The following is a 20,052-nucleotide window of genomic DNA, read 5'->3' as shown; positions in this document are numbered from 1 at the left end:
ACACTTCTTTTCGTACTGGAAGCACAGAAATTGCATGAAATTATTACGAATATTTCTGAAAAAACTGATTTTGAGTTCAGAATGCATGCACCTTAACCTGAAATCCGTGTTCTCGGCCTATCTAGGTTGCATTATGACAAACCAGATACTGAGTGAGTTTATTTTTTTTATTCCAAATCAGCTCATTTCCATTTCTTTCATGCCATTGCAAGTTAACATGTCAACATAACCCAATTCCCTCCAACACCCCATTTCACACACACTGTAATCTCATGTAGGTACAATTCTCACATTACAGAAGGCTTCTAATTCACATAAAAAGAGAAAAAAAAGAATTGCAATGTCAAAGAAGTATAAACTTTACTGCAGTCGCTGACAAAAATTGTGCCAAACTGTAAGGGGACTGACTTGCATTTGCTGAAATGTTTTGGCAACGCAGATCGCACCAAATATAAGCAAGCCAATGCAGAGCAGAACCGTTTTATTTACAAATGCCTCCAAAGTACGCTGCAGTGTTTGGCTCAAGCCGTCTGAAAAGCACCCTCAGGTTTAGTGTCGTGCTTGGGGTGAGGGAAAGGAGAATACAGTTGAATTTGCACAGTAATTTAGAATAGAAAACTCACAAATCCCTATTAACCTTTCTGCTCATATTTCCTAGCACATTCAAAAAATGTTTTATTTTCAACTAAAGCAATCATCATTCAAGGAAATGTGGAAAAAATGGCCATACAAAACCGAAACCCTAAAATAAAAAAGCAGTGTTTCTGCTGGACACAGAAGGTTCTCTCACTCGTCTTCTCCCACACCTGAACACAGCAGGCCAATCGCAGAGTCAAGCATGCCTGCCTTTTTAATGAGGCGGCGATAAGGGAAGCAAACAAGCTTACAACCTGATGTGTGTAGTAACACATATGTACAGGAGAGGGAGAAGTGTATGCTTTATCACGTAAGTGCCAACTGAGCGTGTTTGTGTACGTGCGTGTTTGTGTACGTGCGTGTGCGTGTGTGTGTGTGTGTGTTTGTGTGTGTGTGTGAGGGCGGAGCTGCATGAATCACGAAAGGTATACTGCGTACATGTGTTTACATGTGTGCATGTGTTTACAGGGCGTCCAGCAGGCTGTCGATGCGGGTGACCAGCTCCTGTCTCCGGTTGGCCAGTGACTTCTCACTCTCGATGTAAGCCTCCTTCTTCACCTTTCCTGCCACCAGGCGCTCAGCCTCTTGACAGGAGCGGAACACCAGCTCCTTCACCTGGCCGTCCAACTTCTGCACCTCCCCCACCTGAAGGCAAGGAAGCAGTTACAAACACTCCACATATTCAGTAACACACAAACACATTCTTTACATACACTTTTTTCTGCTTCACACACACGGTTGTAATCGCATTAGTTCATTCATACACCTTGATAACGTGTGCATACCTTCTATTAAGGACATGCCCATTAGTGTAATCATTTACACAAGCTAATTACAATTAATCCATGGCCAATTTTATCACATACCTACCACATGCACCTTTGGTCAGAGATTGGTTTGGGTTTTTTGATGCTGTAACATTAAGTTGTGATTGGTTTGTGTGTGTGTGTGTGTGTGTGTGTGTGCGCGCGTGTGCCTACACAGCCCCCCACCTTGTCTGCAAGGTCAGAGCCCTCAGCTTTGAGGCGGGCCTGCAGGGAGGCGATGTCATTGGTCAGGGTGCGGTGCTCCGCCTCCAGGGTCTTGCGGCCGCTGTTGAGGGCGCCAGTGTCGCGAGACTGCTTGTAGCGGTTGACCACCTCGTCCAGGTGGCGGTACAGGCCCAGGCGCTTGTTGACCAAGGTCAGCACCTGCTCCGTGATGGACGCCACCTTCATGCGCACCTCCGCAGCAGGGTCCTGCGAGACGGCGATACAGACACAATTCATCTTACTGCGCATTCATTCTTACTGCATTACTTCCGCAATGCTAATTACTTCATTCTGCAATGCATTACAATGTAGGCATGCCAATAAAACATATTTAATTCTGAATAAGCAGGAGACAGTGGAATGTAAGTGCAGTTGAAGGATAGAGAAAGACGGAAAGGCTGGATTGACTGTAAGAGTAAGCAGCTGGATTAGGGAGGGAGACAGACGGACAGTGACAAATTAAGATGAGGTAAGAAGGACGGGGAAAGAGGCAGAAGAGTGATTGAGAGCCACACAAAGAGAGCAGAGACAATGAAGAGATACAGGTTTAGGGAGAGAGTGAAAGAAGATATAAAATGGGAGATTGCAAAGGCGTACCTTGGTGATGGAGAAATCCAGGCGCACGTAGATGATGACAGTGAAGAACAGGATGTAAAAGGCCCCAACCACAAGCAGGGGCTCCTGTAGCATCAGGATCTTGTTGAAGGTGTAGTGTACCTGAGGGATGGAGACACACACACCCGCACACGCACAGGATCAGGAACTTTGAAGTGTATGTGCGCACATTGGCCCGTTCAGTTCATTAAGCTTTATAGAGCAATGACACACAACATTGTCACAGCAATTCAGCAGTATTTAAAGGGTCTACAAGAGCAGTCTTGTGGCAAATTCAAATGCTCATGCCCAACCACTGCCAAAACTCACCACCACATCCTGAATGTGCTGCTCAACCAGGTTGCTCTTAGTGGCCACCAGAACGGGACGACCAAAGGTGTCCAAGTAGGTATAATGCAGCTGGTCTGGAACACGACTGATGGGGTAGGGTGTGTCCACATGGATGTTCCTTAGAGAAGAGGGCACAGAGACACGTTGGGTCATTTGTGGGGTACAGAGAGAGAACAGTCCCACACAGAGGTAAAAAAAAAAAAAAAAGCCAAGATGGAACGCAAGCTCACCTGGCCCCTTCAGGAAGAATGAGTTTGACCGTCAGGAAGTCTATCACCTGGTCATCATACACATGATCAACCAGCCGCATCTTCAGAGCATACTGGTCACCTGGGGTAGAGAGGTGGGGAGAACCAGGCAGGTGAGGATTCATTTGTTCTTTAGCACTTAGGGGCTTGCACTTAAGTAAAACCCAAAGTCTGTTCCATACTCAGAAGTGTGCCATGCAGTTGAGCCACTCACCCAGGGTATAGAGGTACTCGTAGCTGGGTAGGTTGTAGCCAATGATGTAATGAGTCTTCCACCCACCAAACAGGGGAAAGCGAGGCCGTACCTCCACCTCCACAGAATCTTCCAGAACCAGCAAGTGGGAGGTGGAGATGTTCCCAATCTCATCACGGTAGTAAACATCCTGAGCCGAGGCAGGAAGGATGGTCTGAAGGGGAAAGGAGGGCATTAAAGAGGAAAGGGCTTTAATGGAGGAGAGTTTCTCAGGGAAAAGTGAAAAGAGGTTTAGATCCACAACTAGGGAAATTAGAGTTTTTAAAAGCGGTTTTAATCAACACACCTTGAAGGATTTCACAGAGGAGATCCCACTGTCAGACTGTCTCTGGTAGTCATAGCGAGAGAAGGGCCCTTTCAGGATGGCCCCTGTATGACGCAAGTCAATGGTCTCTTCCACAGCTATGTTTCCCCAATGGGAGACCTCAATGGTGCGGGTGACGCTACTAATAGTGAGGAAGGGGTTGTTGTTTTCATAGTGGATCTTCATGGCATCCTGAGAAAGGAAAATGTAGAAAGAGCGGTCATGCACTTGACTCAGTCCTAAATGGGCATGCTCACTGCAGATCTGTAAGGAGGTCAAAGGAACCCACTCACTGTTAGAAAAACAAACCCAGTTCACAAAGACAGCAGAAATATAATTATTTATTGATGATGCCATGCTTAGGCTGACCAGTTTTTCCAACGCAGTCCTCGCATGCATTTTAGTGGTCCCTGTGCAGTATTTGGAATGATTTCCTTGCCTCTGTCCCAGCACTTCCACCAGTGCCAATACAGTGTTTTTTTTCTTGTGCAAATAATTTGTAACTGTCAAATGCGGAAAAACAGTTGTCAACTCAGTTGTCAAATCCTGGAATCCTGTGCAGAAGGTGTTTTGTCAAGTCAAATGTGTAGAATTGCTTTGAGTCAAAAACCCAAACAGCCTCAAGCAATTCATAAGCTGATCGAAAGAAACAGTTTCTTTTGGAGTGAACAGGGTTTTTTTATGTTGTCATTTTTTTGTGCAACTTCTGAATGTTTTAATGCTTTGGTTATTTACAGTTTTAACTGCACTGTACATCTGCTCAGCTTGTATTTCATCTACTAGAACAATCTTATTATACACTTCATGTATTCTGACTTCCCTCCTCTCAAACCAGCTGTTTGTTTCAATAAGGCTTTTGCCACTTTTCCAATTCACATGAGCTTTTCCCCAAAACCCTTGTCATACAATGTGTGAACCACAATGGTCAATGTCATCTTTTCACTCATCTGTGACCACTGACATACTACCAGCTGACTTGACCAGTTCCTTTTCTTTGAAGAACCCCATAGGAGCCTTCAGCCCATAGGACCTACTTCAGCCTAAGCTGTTTTGCAAAGGGGATTATCAATTGAACAATTTCTGTACATGATTTCGGCTTCTAGTGGAATGTTTGCACTCAAAATTGCATCAGTCGAATCACTGATGACATCCACCTGCTGATCGAAGCTCTTGTACCTTGCTCACTGATGATACACCCATGGTTGGTCTCTGTACCACAAACATAGATGTATTTCTTCATAAATGTTGGTCTGCTGTTGTTTTGTACAGTACAATACATTACATTTGGAGACTTGTAAGTTACCTGGCTGTAAGGGGCAACATCCCGGAAGGGCCCGTACTCAATGATCTCCTCATTCTTGCTGGGGTTGCCCAACTTGGTGTAGCTCTCCACATTCTTGGAAGCAAGGCGAACGCGGGTGGTTTGGCTTCGGGTAGGGTACGGCGAGTAGACATAATGGTTGCCCTGGAACACTACCAGCTGCCGCTCTGCCTGGGTAATGTGAGTGGGGAAGGGCCGCAGCACATGGCTCAGCACCGTCTCCACTTGGAGCCTTAGTTTACTGCCCCCTGCCAGAGAGGAGGGCAACTGCACCTGGAAAAACTTCCCACTGTAAGGTAAATGAGAGGATCCAGGTGAAAGGTGTACGCATCAAATACTTTATGAAGAACAAAAATGTTTTTTTTGTTTTGTTTTTTTTTTACTGTGATGCACTATGCCAAACTAAGACACAGATTCTCTCAAATGTGGGACTAGGAACAGAAAAGAAAGCTTTTTTTCAACACATCTCACTAGCAGATACTGGGTGCCAATAAAACTTTTCTATGTCACATTAATCAAAATGGTTATCAATGCATTGAGTACTTAGTTTCCTATTGGTCCCATCTATGAACAGGATGTTGTCTCCAATGAGGATGGTAGAAAGGCTCACCTCTGGTCTTTGATTGTAGTTTCTTTCAATTCTAAGTGGCTGTCCTCATCTTCCTCACCTTTCACCTGGGCAAAACAAACATCTACATATAGGTACATTTGTCTAACTTTACTTTGTGAAGGGATGTACTGATCAAAGTGGAGGAAATCACGCTAGATGAAGACTGTTTTGACATTACCGGTAGAAAAAGCAGCAGTCATTAAACCATGCCAATGCAGTTTTAGTTTTTGTACAATAAATAACTTTTATGTTAACGACAATGTATGTTATGTTCCTGTGTGTGTGCATATATATATATATATATATAGGAACAGAACATCTAAACATCTATTTTCATCAACATAAAATGATTTTTTTTTGTTCCTGTGTGTGTTGTGCATCCACCATGTACGTGTGTGTTGGCTGTTCCCGTCACACCCGGAACTGAGTTCGCCGCGTGTCTGTAGCAACTCCTTACAGGCGAACTAGCCACTGTGAATGCTTACGTGTCACACTCTAGCTCACTGACAGGAAGAGAACACGCGGAAGTAGCCTGCCGGTGTTGTCTTGGCCATTCATTTCCAAAGGTTTCAAGCTTCGTTTACCTTTTATTGAATGTATACAATAAATCGATGATGCCTGATATGTTATAGCCTGTTCACTTAATTTAAGCTCTCGTTTTAAACCTGTCACCATAAGCCTGCAAAAATCTCAATTGATTAATATAGCTAGTTCACAAACTACCCTGTCCACACTGACCCACTTGCTGCAGAATCAGAATTTAGTAGATGGTTAACAAGCAAATTAAGGAAGTTGTTGCCAATAATGTCAATAATAGTTTAATAGTGTATCGCTTCAAAACCAGAGAAAATAGTTGCACTTCCCTTTGGTTTCCACTGACGTTAAAAGCGATGGTAGCTAGCTAGATAGACAAGGCGGCAAAGCTGGAAACGACCTGGTGCTTTATTATGCTGCATTATTTCAGTTAGACAGTTTGCTAAATATGATTTATAAACAGAGCAGTGATATAACTAGCTAACTGTGCTAGCCACCCAATGCAATAGCTACCTAGCGAACAAAAACTCTCAGCTCTAACGTCTTTGCCAGTTAGCTGAATGAGTTACAGCTAGGTAACAAGGCAAAATGAGGCGAGTTCGAGAAGCAGCACGTAACATTAGCTAACAAACTCGGTTGCAACGATCCGCAGCTACTCACAGACACTCCAATGTAGGCGAGATGCGGGGCCAATTCGGGCTCCAGAGCTACAATGAAGCTATGCACAGCAGATTCTCCCTGGTTAGACAGCAGAACCTCCGCCGTTATTTTGGCTAGGTGCGTGCTCAAGTCCACGGCGCGCTTCACCTCCTCGTTCACCAGAGAGCTTTCAGCGTAAATTAGCCCGGTAATTAGCACCAAACAGGTGGAATAGAGCATGCTGCCGTGCATTGTTGAAGGTTAATTGTTTCTTGAAAAAACAGCGGTTTTATTTACCACCGGGAGTCAAAATAAAGCCAAATGTCTTTCAGTGAAGACAGGCCTCGCCGGCTCGACAATCCCTGCTGCAGCTAAAGCGATGACGCTTCAGTCATTGAGACGTACACTCACGTAACGTTGTAGTGCGTACGTCAAACGTCATTAAACAAATGCTACAGAGATCATCCGGATCATTCATTGTTCAAATGAACTCTATGGCTACAAATACTCTTGACACAGGTTATCACTTTAAGATATTTATTTCATTTTTTCTCTTTCTTATTGTGAACCCATGGCATCTTCTGTTGGTACTGTGTCTTTTATTGTAGTGATTTCTACGACTTTGTTTCTGTCTGTGAATATTTGTATTATCCACTGGAAATGTCAAAAAAGCTATGGAGATTCTGCTTATATATTTTAAAAATAGATTCTGCGTAGATTGCCTGTTTTCTGTAGAGGCTCAGCCCATTCACCAAACCAGAATATATAATAAATCTTCATTCTAAGCAGAAACTGTGCAGTGTTAAAGAAACCTGGCAGGAGAATTTTGTGATAATTTACTTCCAATGAAATTGGAAGTAAGACAGGTACTGAGAATTGAGGAACAGTCCAGGAAGGTCACTGGGAGGCAGGAAAGAGATGAGTATGAACTAATTATAGAGATAAAGCATGATAGAAAATATGATTCATATACCAGGTCATTAGAATGAGAATTTTCATTGCCAAGTTCTGTTAAAACAAAAAGTTGACCCTTATGATAATTTGTTACTACTCTTCCTTAGCATGCTCCACAATGTGGGACAGTTTGTGATTATTAAGTATAGATCCTTATTTAGTTAAGTCTGAAAATATTATGAGAGTGGATGAATCGTAGATAAAGCGTATAAATCAATGAGTTCTGTAATGTCAAAAGCAAATATCCAAGATTTTCAGCTGTCAATACAACAACGGGCTATTTTTTTATTACAGTGTACAACATTTATATTTTAGGCATTTAGATGACGCTCTTATCCAAAGCGACGTACAATTAGTGTACAAAGAAAGGCCTGAGAAAATTATTTTTGAGAGCCGTTCTGGCGCTTCATTGGGCAAGGTACCGAATGTGGGTATGGTTAAAGGTGTGTCCTCTCGAACGTGCGCGATGACGTCACCGTCCACTGACACCAGGGTTGTTTTGGAGGAAGTGAGAGAAGAAAAGAAAGAGAAACAGACAGTGCATAAGAAGAGCGAGCAGATAACCAACAGAAAAACCTTCATATTCACTTCCTATTTTGTAAACTCTGAACACAAGATAGTCGTGGTCGAAAAAAACAGAAGGCACGAGAAAAAGAAGTGACGAGTATCCCGCTTGCTAAGTGGCTAGCTACCGGTCCGCTGCGCAAGGCAAGACAAATTGAATTCACCATTTCATGCTAACGTTAGCTTTTCCAGAGTAACAGAAGAAAACAAAACTGTGACAACGGCTACAGATCAGACATCTATTTAATCCTAAATAAATATTTTACAAAACTGCTGGAAATACGAGGTAAGTTCTTATGACAACGTTTACGACATGTACAGTTGGCTAGCTAGTAAATGATAGCTTTTTAGCTAGCTAACGTTAGCCATCTTTCGAATCGGGGGTGGGGGCACAGTTGCAAGACGCTTGGGCGAAGCCGGTTTTGCTGTACAAGGTGAGTTCGAGGTCCAAAATTTTTCGTTGGTTTATTTGTTGCATGTTGTATGTACACATGTGCTAACCAGACCCTCCTAGTTACCCTACACATGGCGTCTAAGATGCAGGGAGGAATGTGACTGCAGTCGATGGACGCTAGCTTTCTAACTTGCATGTAAGTGTTACATTAGGCCGGTAGCCTGCGTTAGCTAGACTAGCTAAGTTACATTCCCACTTGTCAAAATGGCTAGGCCGAAGTAAGGCAAGATTTTTAGCTGTATAGCAAGGCCTATATATCATACGAGCCTTGTTTTGTTGTTATCGAGTTGACGTTACTGCTAGCTGTGATTATGGTAATTGAAGTACAAATGCCAGTTTGTTAACTTCGTGATAATTAGGTATATCATTTATGGAAGGTACGGTAGTCTTAATATTCGATTCAAATAACGTTATGTTATTGCTTCAGTCGAAAAGGACCAGTGTTCATGCATTATAAGAACAATTATAATGCTTAATCAGAAGTGAAATTTATACATACAATAAACACACACGAGCTGGCTGGCTATATGTATATCGCATACTTGTCACGTTACCGTTAGCTAGCTAATGAGATTCTGTATAAAATTGCAAGCTGCCGATATTGGCGTAAGACTGTGGTCATCGATAGCAATATAGCGTTAATTTGGTTTGCTTTTCAGGAGTGAAGTATGGCTAATTAGACTAATGTGACTTGTAATTACCATCCGCAATTGTCAATACATCGTGAAGCAGTTTTTAAATGTACCGTGCCAGCACTGTCCTCGCTAGCAAAAGATAATAGCTATCTGGCTTGGCTTTCTTTATTCTCCGTAAGAAAAAACACGTCCCATGTGATGCGATTTGCCTGAATGTCATGGGGTGCAGATTAAATATGAATACGGGCGGTAGCGCAGGAAATCGCACTAGTAGTACTGCCGGACACTTATTGGCGAGAAGAAAATTCCCCATTTAGACATGAACTTTTTTGTGTTTCGCAGACTCATCTGCCTGGAATACTTGTGTGGCTAATTAATTGTCATTGCCCAGTTCTGATAAAACAAATAAAAAGTTGCCTCTCTACCACTCTGCTTTGGCATGCTCCACAGGATACTTTGCGATTATTACTGTAACTGCAGGTTCATAATTTATTCGGTCTCTAAATATTGTGAATATTTGGATTCATAATAGATTAATAGTAGTCATAAATCCGTAAGTTCTGTAATGTCAAATCGATTGTAATGTTTTTTTGTATTTTGCTTGGCATTTTAACTTAATTTATAGTATCAGTGGTACATTAAATGTGTTGGTGTGTTGTCTTTGTAAGTTGTAAATGTGTTTTATCATCATCATATTGGCCTTGGTTTTGGCTTTGGGCTGGTGCCTGCAAGTTCATTTTAAGCTATTATCGGCCAATACAGATGCAACCTTGTTTCCTTATAGAGAACCCGTCTGTAATAGGGCCATTATCATTGGCAGTAGTTGGCATAGAAACTAAAGAGTTCTCACAACAAGTGGGGGAAAGCTTTTCCTTGAGCATCAGTAGGCAAAATAGAGATCAAGTAGAAGAAAAAAGCAAGTGAATGTTGGCCTTCAGCAATGTAATATGGCTTAAAGCAAAATAAATTTGAGAGGTTGCAGGGCACTTCACTGCTGCACATGTATCCAAGTTTTCTTTCCAGGTTGTGGCTGAATATTGAGGGTAAACGATGCACAGACATTCAAAAATGGAAAACCAGTATCAGAAATAGTGCAGAGTCATACTGCTGGTTTAGGAATGTTCCTTCCTGCAAGACTGTATTTCCCATACCTTCAGGGAAGACCTGTCAGAGGCTGCTTTAGGCCAGCACTTCCTTCTCAGACAGGCCACGGTAAATGGACTCCACCAGAGTGTACATGCACAGGCTGATGAGCAAAGTCTGCATCACGTCTGGTATAAGATATCGCAAACCTAGCTATATGTGGATTGTATTCCTAATTGAGACAAGGAAGACATGGGCTGGCTTTGCCTTTTCACCCACCTTAAAGGTTCTTAGTGTATAGAGCTGCAGTGTGACCTGTGTCTGTGAGAGAAGGGAGTAGGGGCTTGGTCCTGTACACACAGGGCACATGCTGCTAGCAGTGACGTGTGTGAGCACAGTAAAGCTGTCTTAAGCTTCAATCCTAAGTGATGCATTTGAGTGAAGATGTGTTATTGAAGGAAGACAGGTGGTTTTAAAAGTGCACGTATTGCATTTGCCTATTAAAAAGTGAATGCAGAGATGTCAGCTAGCCAGATATGAAGTTAACTGAAGTGTAATACAGTGTGGTGTGGTGGGGTGTGATCACTTCTCTGTGATCTGAGTGTTTTAAAAGTGGTGTGTGTGAAGATTTCTGGCATGCTTTACAGCCTGCTTAAAACTGCAATTAATTCAGGCTACATTGTTTCCTAGGTTGCTTCAGTACTTTTTCCGAAGGTGTTCATTCAGCCATTTGCCTCTGTTTGTAAACCGTTTAGGTAGCCTAGTTGTCAGACTCCAGAAATGAACAAGAATATTTCCATTCCTTTGACAGTTTCAATTTTACTGAATGCGCCATTAGTTGTTAACTGAACCAGGTGATAGGGCAAGCCTCTTAGCTAATTAAGAACTGATGAACTTCAAGAGCTGAGCGAACAAGAGCAACACGGAAGAGGCATCGTTATTCCATGGATGCATAAACACTCTGCCACTCTGAAAATAGGTATTATAGGTTTATTTAATGTTTATTTAGGGGGAGAGAATGCTGTGAGCTCAGGTTTGGATTCTGAAACTGCTGTTTTAGAGGAGAGGATGGACCAAGGGGGATCTTTGGGATGAAAAAAGCCAGATGTTTTTTTTCTTCACAGTGGGTTCCTTAGGAGGAAGGATCTGCAGAATGACTGCAGAATGTCTGCAGACTGTTTTCACGTCTTTATTGTGTCCATTGAATAACAGAACATTTTTGAATAGAGCACACACTTGCATTTTCACCCAAAACTACAGGGCCGTGTGATGCTGTTGCCTTCGCCTGTGTCGGCCCTCTTGGGAACAGGGATGACCCCATTTGTTCAGACTGTTGGCCAGGCTGTCAGTGATGGTGTAAAGGAGCTCTTTCATATTTTTTCCCCCTATATGAGTTAGTTGTGGCAGCGTAGCTAGAGAAGGCATATGTCTGCATTGTGCATGTTGAGAGAACACAGTTCCGTTTTAGCACTGCTGGAGAGCCACAGTTCTCATGGTTTTCGGGATGCCTTTCAGACAGTGATTAGGACCTGGAACAGCAGCTGATTAAGTGTGCAGTATGAAAACAGATAGTATGATGTTATGCAGGTGAAAAGAAGTCAGATGGTGCCGTTTATGTCTGAAGATAGAGGTTTTGGCGCTCTCCCAACCATTGATGCATTATTGCCAGTGCATTTTATGCAGCAGGTTATCGTTTCAATTATGATGAATTAGTTGCATATAATTGTTGGCATGGTCATCCAATCTTGCTCTAGGAAAGTAAGTTTATGGGACATTTGTCTCAAGTTTTTCTGGAAAAGACTCAAACTATTATTTTAAATGGACTGCATTTATATAGCGCTTTTATCCAAAGCGCTTTACAATTGATGCCTCTCATTCGCCAGAGCAGTTAGGGGTTAGGTGTCTTGCTCAAGGACACTTCGACACGCCCAGGGCGGGGTTTGAACCGGCAACCCTCCGACTGCCAGACAATCGGTCTTACCTCCTGAGCTATGTCGCCCTCATTATTTTCTCTGGTGAAATGTATTGAGCTGGACATATGAACTATCTGTTGTGTCAGTGTGGAGATCCTGATTTGTTAAAGCTTGCTACAGCACTCACCACTAGTCACTCTCCCTTAGTATCATGTTTTCACCGAGCTGCCCTGAGGTGCCTTTTTAAAGCACTCTGATACAGTCGGTAGGTCCCCCAGTACGCTGGTTCCAGCAGATCTGCCTCTCATCTCTGTGTGAGACTGTCAGATCAGCTCTGATTAATGGGCCCATTAATCTGCCGGTGTGTGTCACTGAGCTGCCCGCTGTGCTAACAGCGGCGCGTCGTCATTCGCTGTCCCTTCTCTCTCCCCAGCTGCGGCACAATGACATCCCGGAAGAAAGTGCTGCTGAAAGTCATCATTCTAGGAGATTCTGGGTAAGATGAGCTTCTTCTTTTCGGGAAGGTCAATGGCAGTCTGAACATCACAATCTGAGTGTGTGTCTGTGTGTGTGTGTGTGTGTGTTTATGTGTGTGTGTGTGTGTGTGTGTGCGTGTGCGCGCATGTGCGTATGCATGTACATATATATATATAGTCTATATGTGCATGTTTGTTTTCTCTTTCGATATTGTAAATGTTATGACTGCAGCACTCAAGAAAAGAAATATCATCATGATATAAATAGATAATTTACAGATATTGTGACTAAATGCTGTAAAATTATGTTCATATTTACAGCCCGTGGAAACATAAGGTCACTGTTCAAGCTTCTTTGGCGCAACTCGAAATGCATTTTCTTGCTATAGACCACAAAGTTGTGAATGCCCCTACACCAGCCATTATAATGCCGACAGGTCATCAGAACATCAGATGAAAGCTCTTGGGCAATGTGCAGTTGCAAGGTGAACTTATTCAGAACAGTCAGGATTCTGAGGGAAAATCAAGAGCTGTCAAATGATACTGCACACAAATACAAAAGTAAAACTAATCTTGGTGGCAAGTGCAATCTGAGAGATGCAGTTCAATTCATAGATTTAGAATTAATCAAGGCAGATTTAGAACTGCTGCAGTGGGAGAAACACTTAAAAGTTAAACCAGTTCAGCACTTTTAATATAGCTTGTTGATAGATTGAATAATCATTTTGAAACAAGAAGTCATTCTGCAGTGCATCAAAGAAATACTTTGTTCTTGGCTTGCCTAATGATTAGTGTTTGTTTTAAAGCTGTTACTTCAGGTTCTTTGTTTATTTGGTCAGACTCTGACCTTGCCCTTGTACACAGCTGCAGTGTTTGGAGGGAAGTTATACTGCAGTGTGAAGGCACACACAATGTGCTACCGTCTAATGCAGCAAAAGTCTTTAAGGTAGACATGTACCTTTAGAAAAGAAGATGCACCTGAAGATGTGCTTTGAAAGGCAGAGTAAATACTAATTAAATCTCTTCAAAATTAAGATTAATGTATCTCCTGTCAAAAAAAGTTTTTTCTTCTTTTCAATGACAATAGAAAAGCCAGACAGCCTTACAGAATTTGGCTGATCTGTTATTGAAGTTGAAAAGATCAAAGTGTGTATTAAAGCTGTCTTACTCATTACAAATATGATTACTGTCTGTTGATGTCTGGAAGATGTGTGGAAAGCCAACTGCTTTTATCACCTTCTACTGGAAACTTCTGGGGTCCTCCTGCATTAGCCTGCCCCTCTCTGTCTCTTTCTCACTCTCTCTGCATCTTTCTCCCTCCACCCCTCCCTCCTATAGTATCATTAGATACTATTCATCTTTTTCTTATCAGTGGTGTGTATACATTTGAATAAACTTTAAAAGATGCACTCAGCTTGCACAAAATTCTAAGTGCATCTTGTTGAGGACCGAAGCTCTTGTTTCATAATTTAATAATAATAAGATAAAGCCAGCATGCATACATTTGCAACAAAATTCTTATTTTTAATATTCTTAGCTCTGCAGTGTGTGAAAAGTCTGTTTCTCCATTTGCTGTGTGTGCGAATATAAAGCTGTGGAGGATATTCAGTGATGCTCGGAAAGCCAGGAAGTATTATAGCCCTCACCATTCCTCCTCCTTTTCTCTCCACTTTGCCTTTCTTCAGAGTTGGGAAGACTTCTCTGATGAACCAGTATGTGAATAAAAAGTTTAGTAATCAGTACAAAGCCACAATAGGAGCTGATTTCCTGACAAAAGAAGTGATGGTGGACGACAGACTTGTCACAATGCAGGTACTTGGGTAACTTTGGTTTGTTCCCTCCATATGTGTGTCTGTACTTTGTCCACATACTTTAACAGGTAGAATGTTCTGTCCCCTCTAACACTCAGCCATGCAGGATGCCCCACTCATGTTGTGATGTCACAGCGACAATGCTTAGCTCAGGTAACACAAAACGTTCTCACAATGTTGCTGCCATGTAGTGGCAATGTTTTAACATTAACAAAACATTTCAGTAACATTGTGAGAACATTTTGTGTTAGCTGGGAGTCTGCACAGAAACAGAACAGGCTATTTAAATAAATATTCTATTATAAACTGAAAAAATGCTTTCATAATTTAAAAAGTTGCTCATCTTCATTATGAACTGCTGTATGCTATACTACTGATATATAAAAAAACTACAGAATGTAAGGCTAACATGTTTTGTTGTTTTTTGTTTAATACTTGTTCTCCCATCTTTGTTAAAGCCCCATTTTACCTGTATGTTCGATTTGCATAAGCTTAGATAAATTTAATAGAACATCGGAAAGCTTCCCTGGGTGGAATACATCTTCAGCTATTACAGTATACTCTTACTCAAATTTCCCCAAGTTTTATTTTGTGAAGACAAGCTCCTGCCCGGCATCAGATGTATTCAGCATTACAGCATCAATTTCTTCACCAGTAACAACCTAATTTGATACAGATTATGAAATCATATAATTCAAGACTATTTTCTTGAAATAAAGTACACAACTCAATCAATTTGAGTTGCAAAACCTGCTGTGGACCTTTTTTAGATGAGTCTGAAACAAAAAGCTGAAAAAGAATTTAAACGTTGGTATTTATAAATTAAAGCGATTTTGTTCTGTAGGCCAAGTGAAAATGTATCGAGGCATACTACAGGAACACTGAGAAAAGCGTAAAAATGTGCACGACAAAAAAGGAAATTGTATGGAAAGTAGTTAAAAGAAATACAAAAAGAAAGTGCAGTGCTTTTAAAATAATTTCCCAATTGCCGAACAGCGTGCTGGAGTAGACATCGACACGTTTGCACCTGGATAAAAGCACTTGTTGTCTATTGTCGGGGGGTTGCAAAGAAAATGTTACAAAATGCCTGTATTTCTTTATTGAGTCAATTTTTTCCAAATTTTAAAAACTCCCAAATATTTAGAAAAGTCGTGGAAGGATGAGGATATAGCATGTACGGCGTTGGAGTAGGCTCATTTTAATTATAAAGTCCCCAAAGCGGGATGGCATCGCTTTGGCTTATCTAGTGTTAAAGGAAACTCACTTGCTGTCTCTGCAGATTCATGTGTGTGTGCGCCTGGTGTGCGCCTAATTGAGAAACTTGGTGCTGACTTCTGAGCATGTCGCATCAAATAGATGGGGGGAAAAGATCCCCTCAAAAAGTGTACCTTTTCCCTGTGACCCACCTACCACCCCTCTCACTTCCACATGCTCATCTCACACACACACCTTTTCGTTTTCCTAGATCTGGGACACAGCGGGACAGGAGCGATTCCAGTCCTTGGGCGTAGCATTCTACCGTGGGGCAGACTGCTGCGTGCTGGTTTTCGATGTGACCGCGCCCAACACCTTCAAGACCCTGGACAGCTGGAGGGACGAGTTCCTGATCCAGGCTAGCCCCCGCGACCCTGAGAACTTCCCCTTTGTGGTGCTAGGCAACAAGATCGACCTGGAGAACAGGCAGGTAAGTGCATCCTAATCTCAGCTGCAGCGTTCTGGTCTCACGTGATAACACTGCTGCAGTGGGCTGCAGGCGAGTGTATCAGAGCACACACTTCAGCTGCAGGGCTCCCAAGCAGGCAGGTGCCACTGCGCCAACTCCACAGGCACAGTTGGTAATTCCAAATTATGGTAGAAAAGCAATGCGTAAAATTTTTCAAGAAATAAATAATACTGTAGAGCATATGTGACATTCAAAAGCCTGAGATGTACATACTGCTTCATGAAAGGAACCGTTTTTCCTGCATTCTTATTGTTGGTGCATTTCCATTACAGAATTTCAATTCCTCAGTACTGATCAAATTAACAATCGATAGTCGTTAATGTAGGCCTAAATTCCATTAACTAACATATATCTCACCAACAAAAATTTGAGTGATGCAACAGGCAATATTTTTCTTGACTCCAGGCTTCATGAACCAGTTTCCTTTCACCCACTTTCAAAAAGCATTAGATAAATTTGAGTAAATTGCAGTGCAACTCTTCGCTGTCAGGTGAAAAGAAGCGGCTGGCGACTCCACATGTATCGGAGGCTAGCATGTGGTAGTCTACACCCTCCCCAGACCGACAGAGGATAGCGCATCGACCCGGACTGTGATGCACACGAGGAATTGGTATAACGACTAAATTGGGCAGAAAATGACAGTAAATTGTCTTCATATGTGTAATAATAAATTAAAGATGCTTTGCCAGTGACAAAATTTTATTGTAACAATCCCACTTGATTATTTCATATCCCATTATTTCAATTCACCAACAGGGCACAGGAAGGCAAATGGAACAGAGTGGTCACATCTTGCCTAGGCACTTGAAATGGATCCAACTACCAAAGGGGAAAATTTGCCTATGTGGTTAAAATGCAGATTCTCATTTTCGTTAAAGGGTATTTTTATACATTTTGGTTTCACAATGTAGAAATTACAGCACTTTTATACATAGTCCCCTCTTTTCAGGGTACCATAATGTTTGGGACAGATGGCTTCACAGGTGCTTCTGATTAGTCAGGTGTGCTTCCTTGCAGCCTGGAGTTATTTGTCAACATGAGGACCAGAGTTGTGCGAGTGAAAGTCAAGTAAGCCATCATGAGGATGGAAAACAAGAAGAAAAAAAAGAGACATAAGCCAAACCTTAGGTTTACCAAAATCAACTGTTTGGAACATTATTAAGAAGAAAGAGAGCACTGGTGAGCTCGGTAATAACAAAGGGCCTGGTAGGCCAAGGAAGACCTCTACAGTTGATGACCAAAGACTTACAATGGAAAACAACTAAGCGCCTGTTTGACAGATCAAAAACACTCTGCAGGAGGCAGGAGTGGATGGCTCAGTGACTACTGTCTGCAGAAGACTTCACGAACAGAAGGAAGAGGCTATACTGCAAGATCCAAACCAATAGTTAGCTACAAGAATAAGAGGGCCAGGTTACAGTTTGCTAAGACATACCTAAAAGAGCCTACAGAGTTGAACAGTGAATGAATGAATGAGGTAAATGGAGTGTGAGGTTACCCTGTGTGTCCTTTCAGGTGACAACCAAGCGAGCGCAAGCATGGTGTCAAAGCAAGAACAACATCCCGTACTTTGAGACCAGTGCCAAGGAGGCCATCAATGTTGAACAGGCCTTCCAGACCATCGCACGCAACGCCCTGAAGCAGGTGAGGGCACCAGGCAGAGAGGGCAGGGGACAGTCAAGGGCACAGTGCCAATACAGAGGGGAACAAGCGAGGGTGTAGCACTGATCAAATGGTAAATGGTAAATGGACTGCATTTATATAGCGCTTTTATCCAAAGCGCTTTACAATTGATGCCTCTCATTCGCCAGAGCAGTTAGGGGTTAGGGGTTAGGTGTCTTGCTCAAGGACACTTCGACATGCCCAGGGCGGGGTTTGAACCAGCAACCCTCCGACTGCCAGACAATCGGTCTTACCTCCTGAGCTATGTCGCCCCATCAGATCAGAGGAGGGTATGCGGTGAGGGTAGAGGGTATGAGGGGTTGGTATTGAGCAGACTGGGGAGAAGGGGATCACAGACTGGTGGAGGGGAGATTGTGAAGGGGGGGGGGTATAGAGTAAAGAAAATTCAAGTGTGGGCCTGATGGGAGAGGGCTGGGCTGAGGGGTGGAAGTCGCCCAGACCACTGAGAGATGGGTGCAAGTCTAAGCGGATGCCAGGTGTTTGACATTTGCAAATTGTTCGTTTTTGTCTCTTTTCTGACTTAATGACATGTGGTCTAAAACCAGGCTGACCGTTCACAAGATGTGCTGAGCCGTCGGCAGCATTCCTTTAACCAGGCTCTTTTTTTTGATTCTGGCATGCAGGAGACCGAGGTGGAGTTGTACAATGAGTTCCCAGAGCCAATCAAACTGGACCGGAACGAGCGAGCCAAGCCGTCAGCGGAGACCTGCAGCTGCTGAAGTCCCCCAGGGGCCCCCTGCTGCTCTCCGTCATCCTTTCTGGCCTTTTGAAAACTCCCCACCCCTTTTCCCCCAACATCACTGGCCTTCAAAAGTACTTCATTGTGGTAGTAGATAAGAGCAGGCTTCTCCCCGTAAAATGTACCCCACAGACACACGTGCGTTCACGCACGCACAAGCACACGTAACCCAACTGTGCATGCAGGCTCATCCTCGTATCTGAATTTAAAGCCTAAAGAGCACAGAGAATGGAATCAAAAGAATTACATTTTGATTCCCCTGCCCCCCAAAATAAAAATACACACACACACACACACACACACACAAAAACACATACACATGCCCTCATACACCCCCCCCCCATGCAGTACTTTTATCCGTTGGGGACTTGGATGGTACACTCTTAACTCACAGTTTGGAAGGGTTGGATGAGGTTGATGAATTAACAACATTGTGCAAGAAGGAGATTGTGTAGGTTACAGTTTTAAGTCATGGCAATCTACAGTTCATTTGTAAATTCAACTGATTGTTCTGGAAAAACTTTACACTTGCACTTGTTTGTTTTAGATGGCTCAAAAGTAAAATTGCAAGCCAATCAAAATGAGTATTCATGACTTTTACTTTGCACTTTGTTATCTTATAGATTTATTTATAATCCTGTAAAAAAAAAAAAAATCACTTTTGGGGAGCTAGAGCTGAACTTCGTTGGGTGGTGTTCAAAAGTTCCATTCAGTGGCGTGCCAGCTGCGCTCTGCTCAGCACTGCACTCTAGCAGCCTGTGTGAGAATCGCAGCCAAGATCGCTCTTATGGTTTCCCATTCCTACACCTTCCTCCAGCAGCAGATGGAAGCCAGTTTCCAGCACACCAAAGTGTTCTTGCCTCTTCAAGCTGTCATTGTGCTGAATAAAGCTGGAACCCAAGGGAGGGAAGCCAATCAGATGCAGATAAAATTGAGAAACGATAACCAGTAGGGTGGGGGATAAAACGGGAGAGCAATGTTGTGATTGTATGTAGAATTATTAATACTACTTACCACTACTACTATTGCTAGTACTACTTTGTTGTCTTCTGTTTGTTCGTTCTCTGCCATGTGGCACAACTGTATGATTACAGATACCTGTTTTTGTCCATCTGTCTGCGTCGAAGGCCAACTGTATGTTTGTCCATCTTTCTCTGCTCTCTGTCTCTGCCAGTAGCTCAGGTTGGCAAAGATTTTGTTAATAAGTGCTTGGTATTACTTTTAACCGATCTGATAATCTTTTGCAATCTGTTCATGTACTGTTATGTTTAGAAGTTGAATTGAATTATGGGGAAACACAAACATTCAAAATTAATGTCAAAACAAAAGATGGGGGGGATTGGTAAATCTTGTTAGGATGCATCATGGTATTAAATGCACAGCCAATTACATTGTGTAAAAATGTATTTGGGTTTCAAACGAATAATGAGAATAAAAGGTTCTTGAATAAAAGCACTGTTGTATAGTGTACTCACTGGGGGGTTATTGTAACGCTG

At 42.5% G+C, this 20,052-nt stretch overlaps 2 protein-coding genes across 4 annotated transcripts; one reads left to right on the top strand and one right to left on the bottom strand.

Annotated features, from left to right (window-relative positions):
* Positions 1-153: 153 nt before the first annotated feature.
* On the bottom strand, positions 154-6,926 carry rpn1 (ribophorin I). The gene is made up of 10 exons (XM_035389176.1): positions 6,543-6,926; positions 5,349-5,413; positions 4,721-5,027; positions 3,400-3,609; positions 3,075-3,267; positions 2,843-2,942; positions 2,592-2,730; positions 2,265-2,384; positions 1,629-1,874; positions 154-1,281 (listed from the first exon to the last, which is right to left on the bottom strand). Exons 1-10 carry the CDS (start codon positions 6,771-6,773, stop codon positions 1,099-1,101), a joined length of 1,794 nt encoding a protein of 597 aa, XP_035245067.1. The 5' UTR covers positions 6,774-6,926; the 3' UTR covers positions 154-1,098.
* Positions 6,927-7,929: 1,003 nt separating this feature from the next.
* On the top strand, positions 7,930-20,008 carry rab7a (RAB7a, member RAS oncogene family). 3 transcript variants are annotated; one of them, XM_035388127.1, is made up of 6 exons: positions 7,932-8,325; positions 12,558-12,620; positions 14,286-14,412; positions 15,877-16,095; positions 17,650-17,778; positions 18,441-20,008. In XM_035388127.1, exons 2-6 carry the CDS (start codon positions 12,568-12,570, stop codon positions 18,534-18,536), a joined length of 624 nt encoding a protein of 207 aa, XP_035244018.1. In that variant the 5' UTR covers positions 7,932-8,325; positions 12,558-12,567; the 3' UTR covers positions 18,537-20,008. The 3 variants fall into 3 exon arrangements, with proteins under 3 accessions (XP_035244021.1, XP_035244018.1, XP_035244020.1); XM_035388129.1 differs by lacking the exon at positions 7,932-8,325 and adding an exon at positions 8,452-8,473; XM_035388130.1 differs by lacking the exon at positions 18,441-20,008 and having other exon boundaries at positions 7,930-8,325; positions 17,650-17,861.
* The last annotated feature ends 44 nt before the right edge of the window (positions 20,009-20,052 follow it).

Source organism: Anguilla anguilla, chromosome 13 (genome assembly GCF_013347855.1).
Source record: "Anguilla anguilla isolate fAngAng1 chromosome 13, fAngAng1.pri, whole genome shotgun sequence".
NCBI lineage: Eukaryota > Metazoa > Chordata > Actinopteri > Anguilliformes > Anguillidae > Anguilla > Anguilla anguilla.
This window is presented reverse-complemented; position numbering and strand designations above follow the sequence as displayed.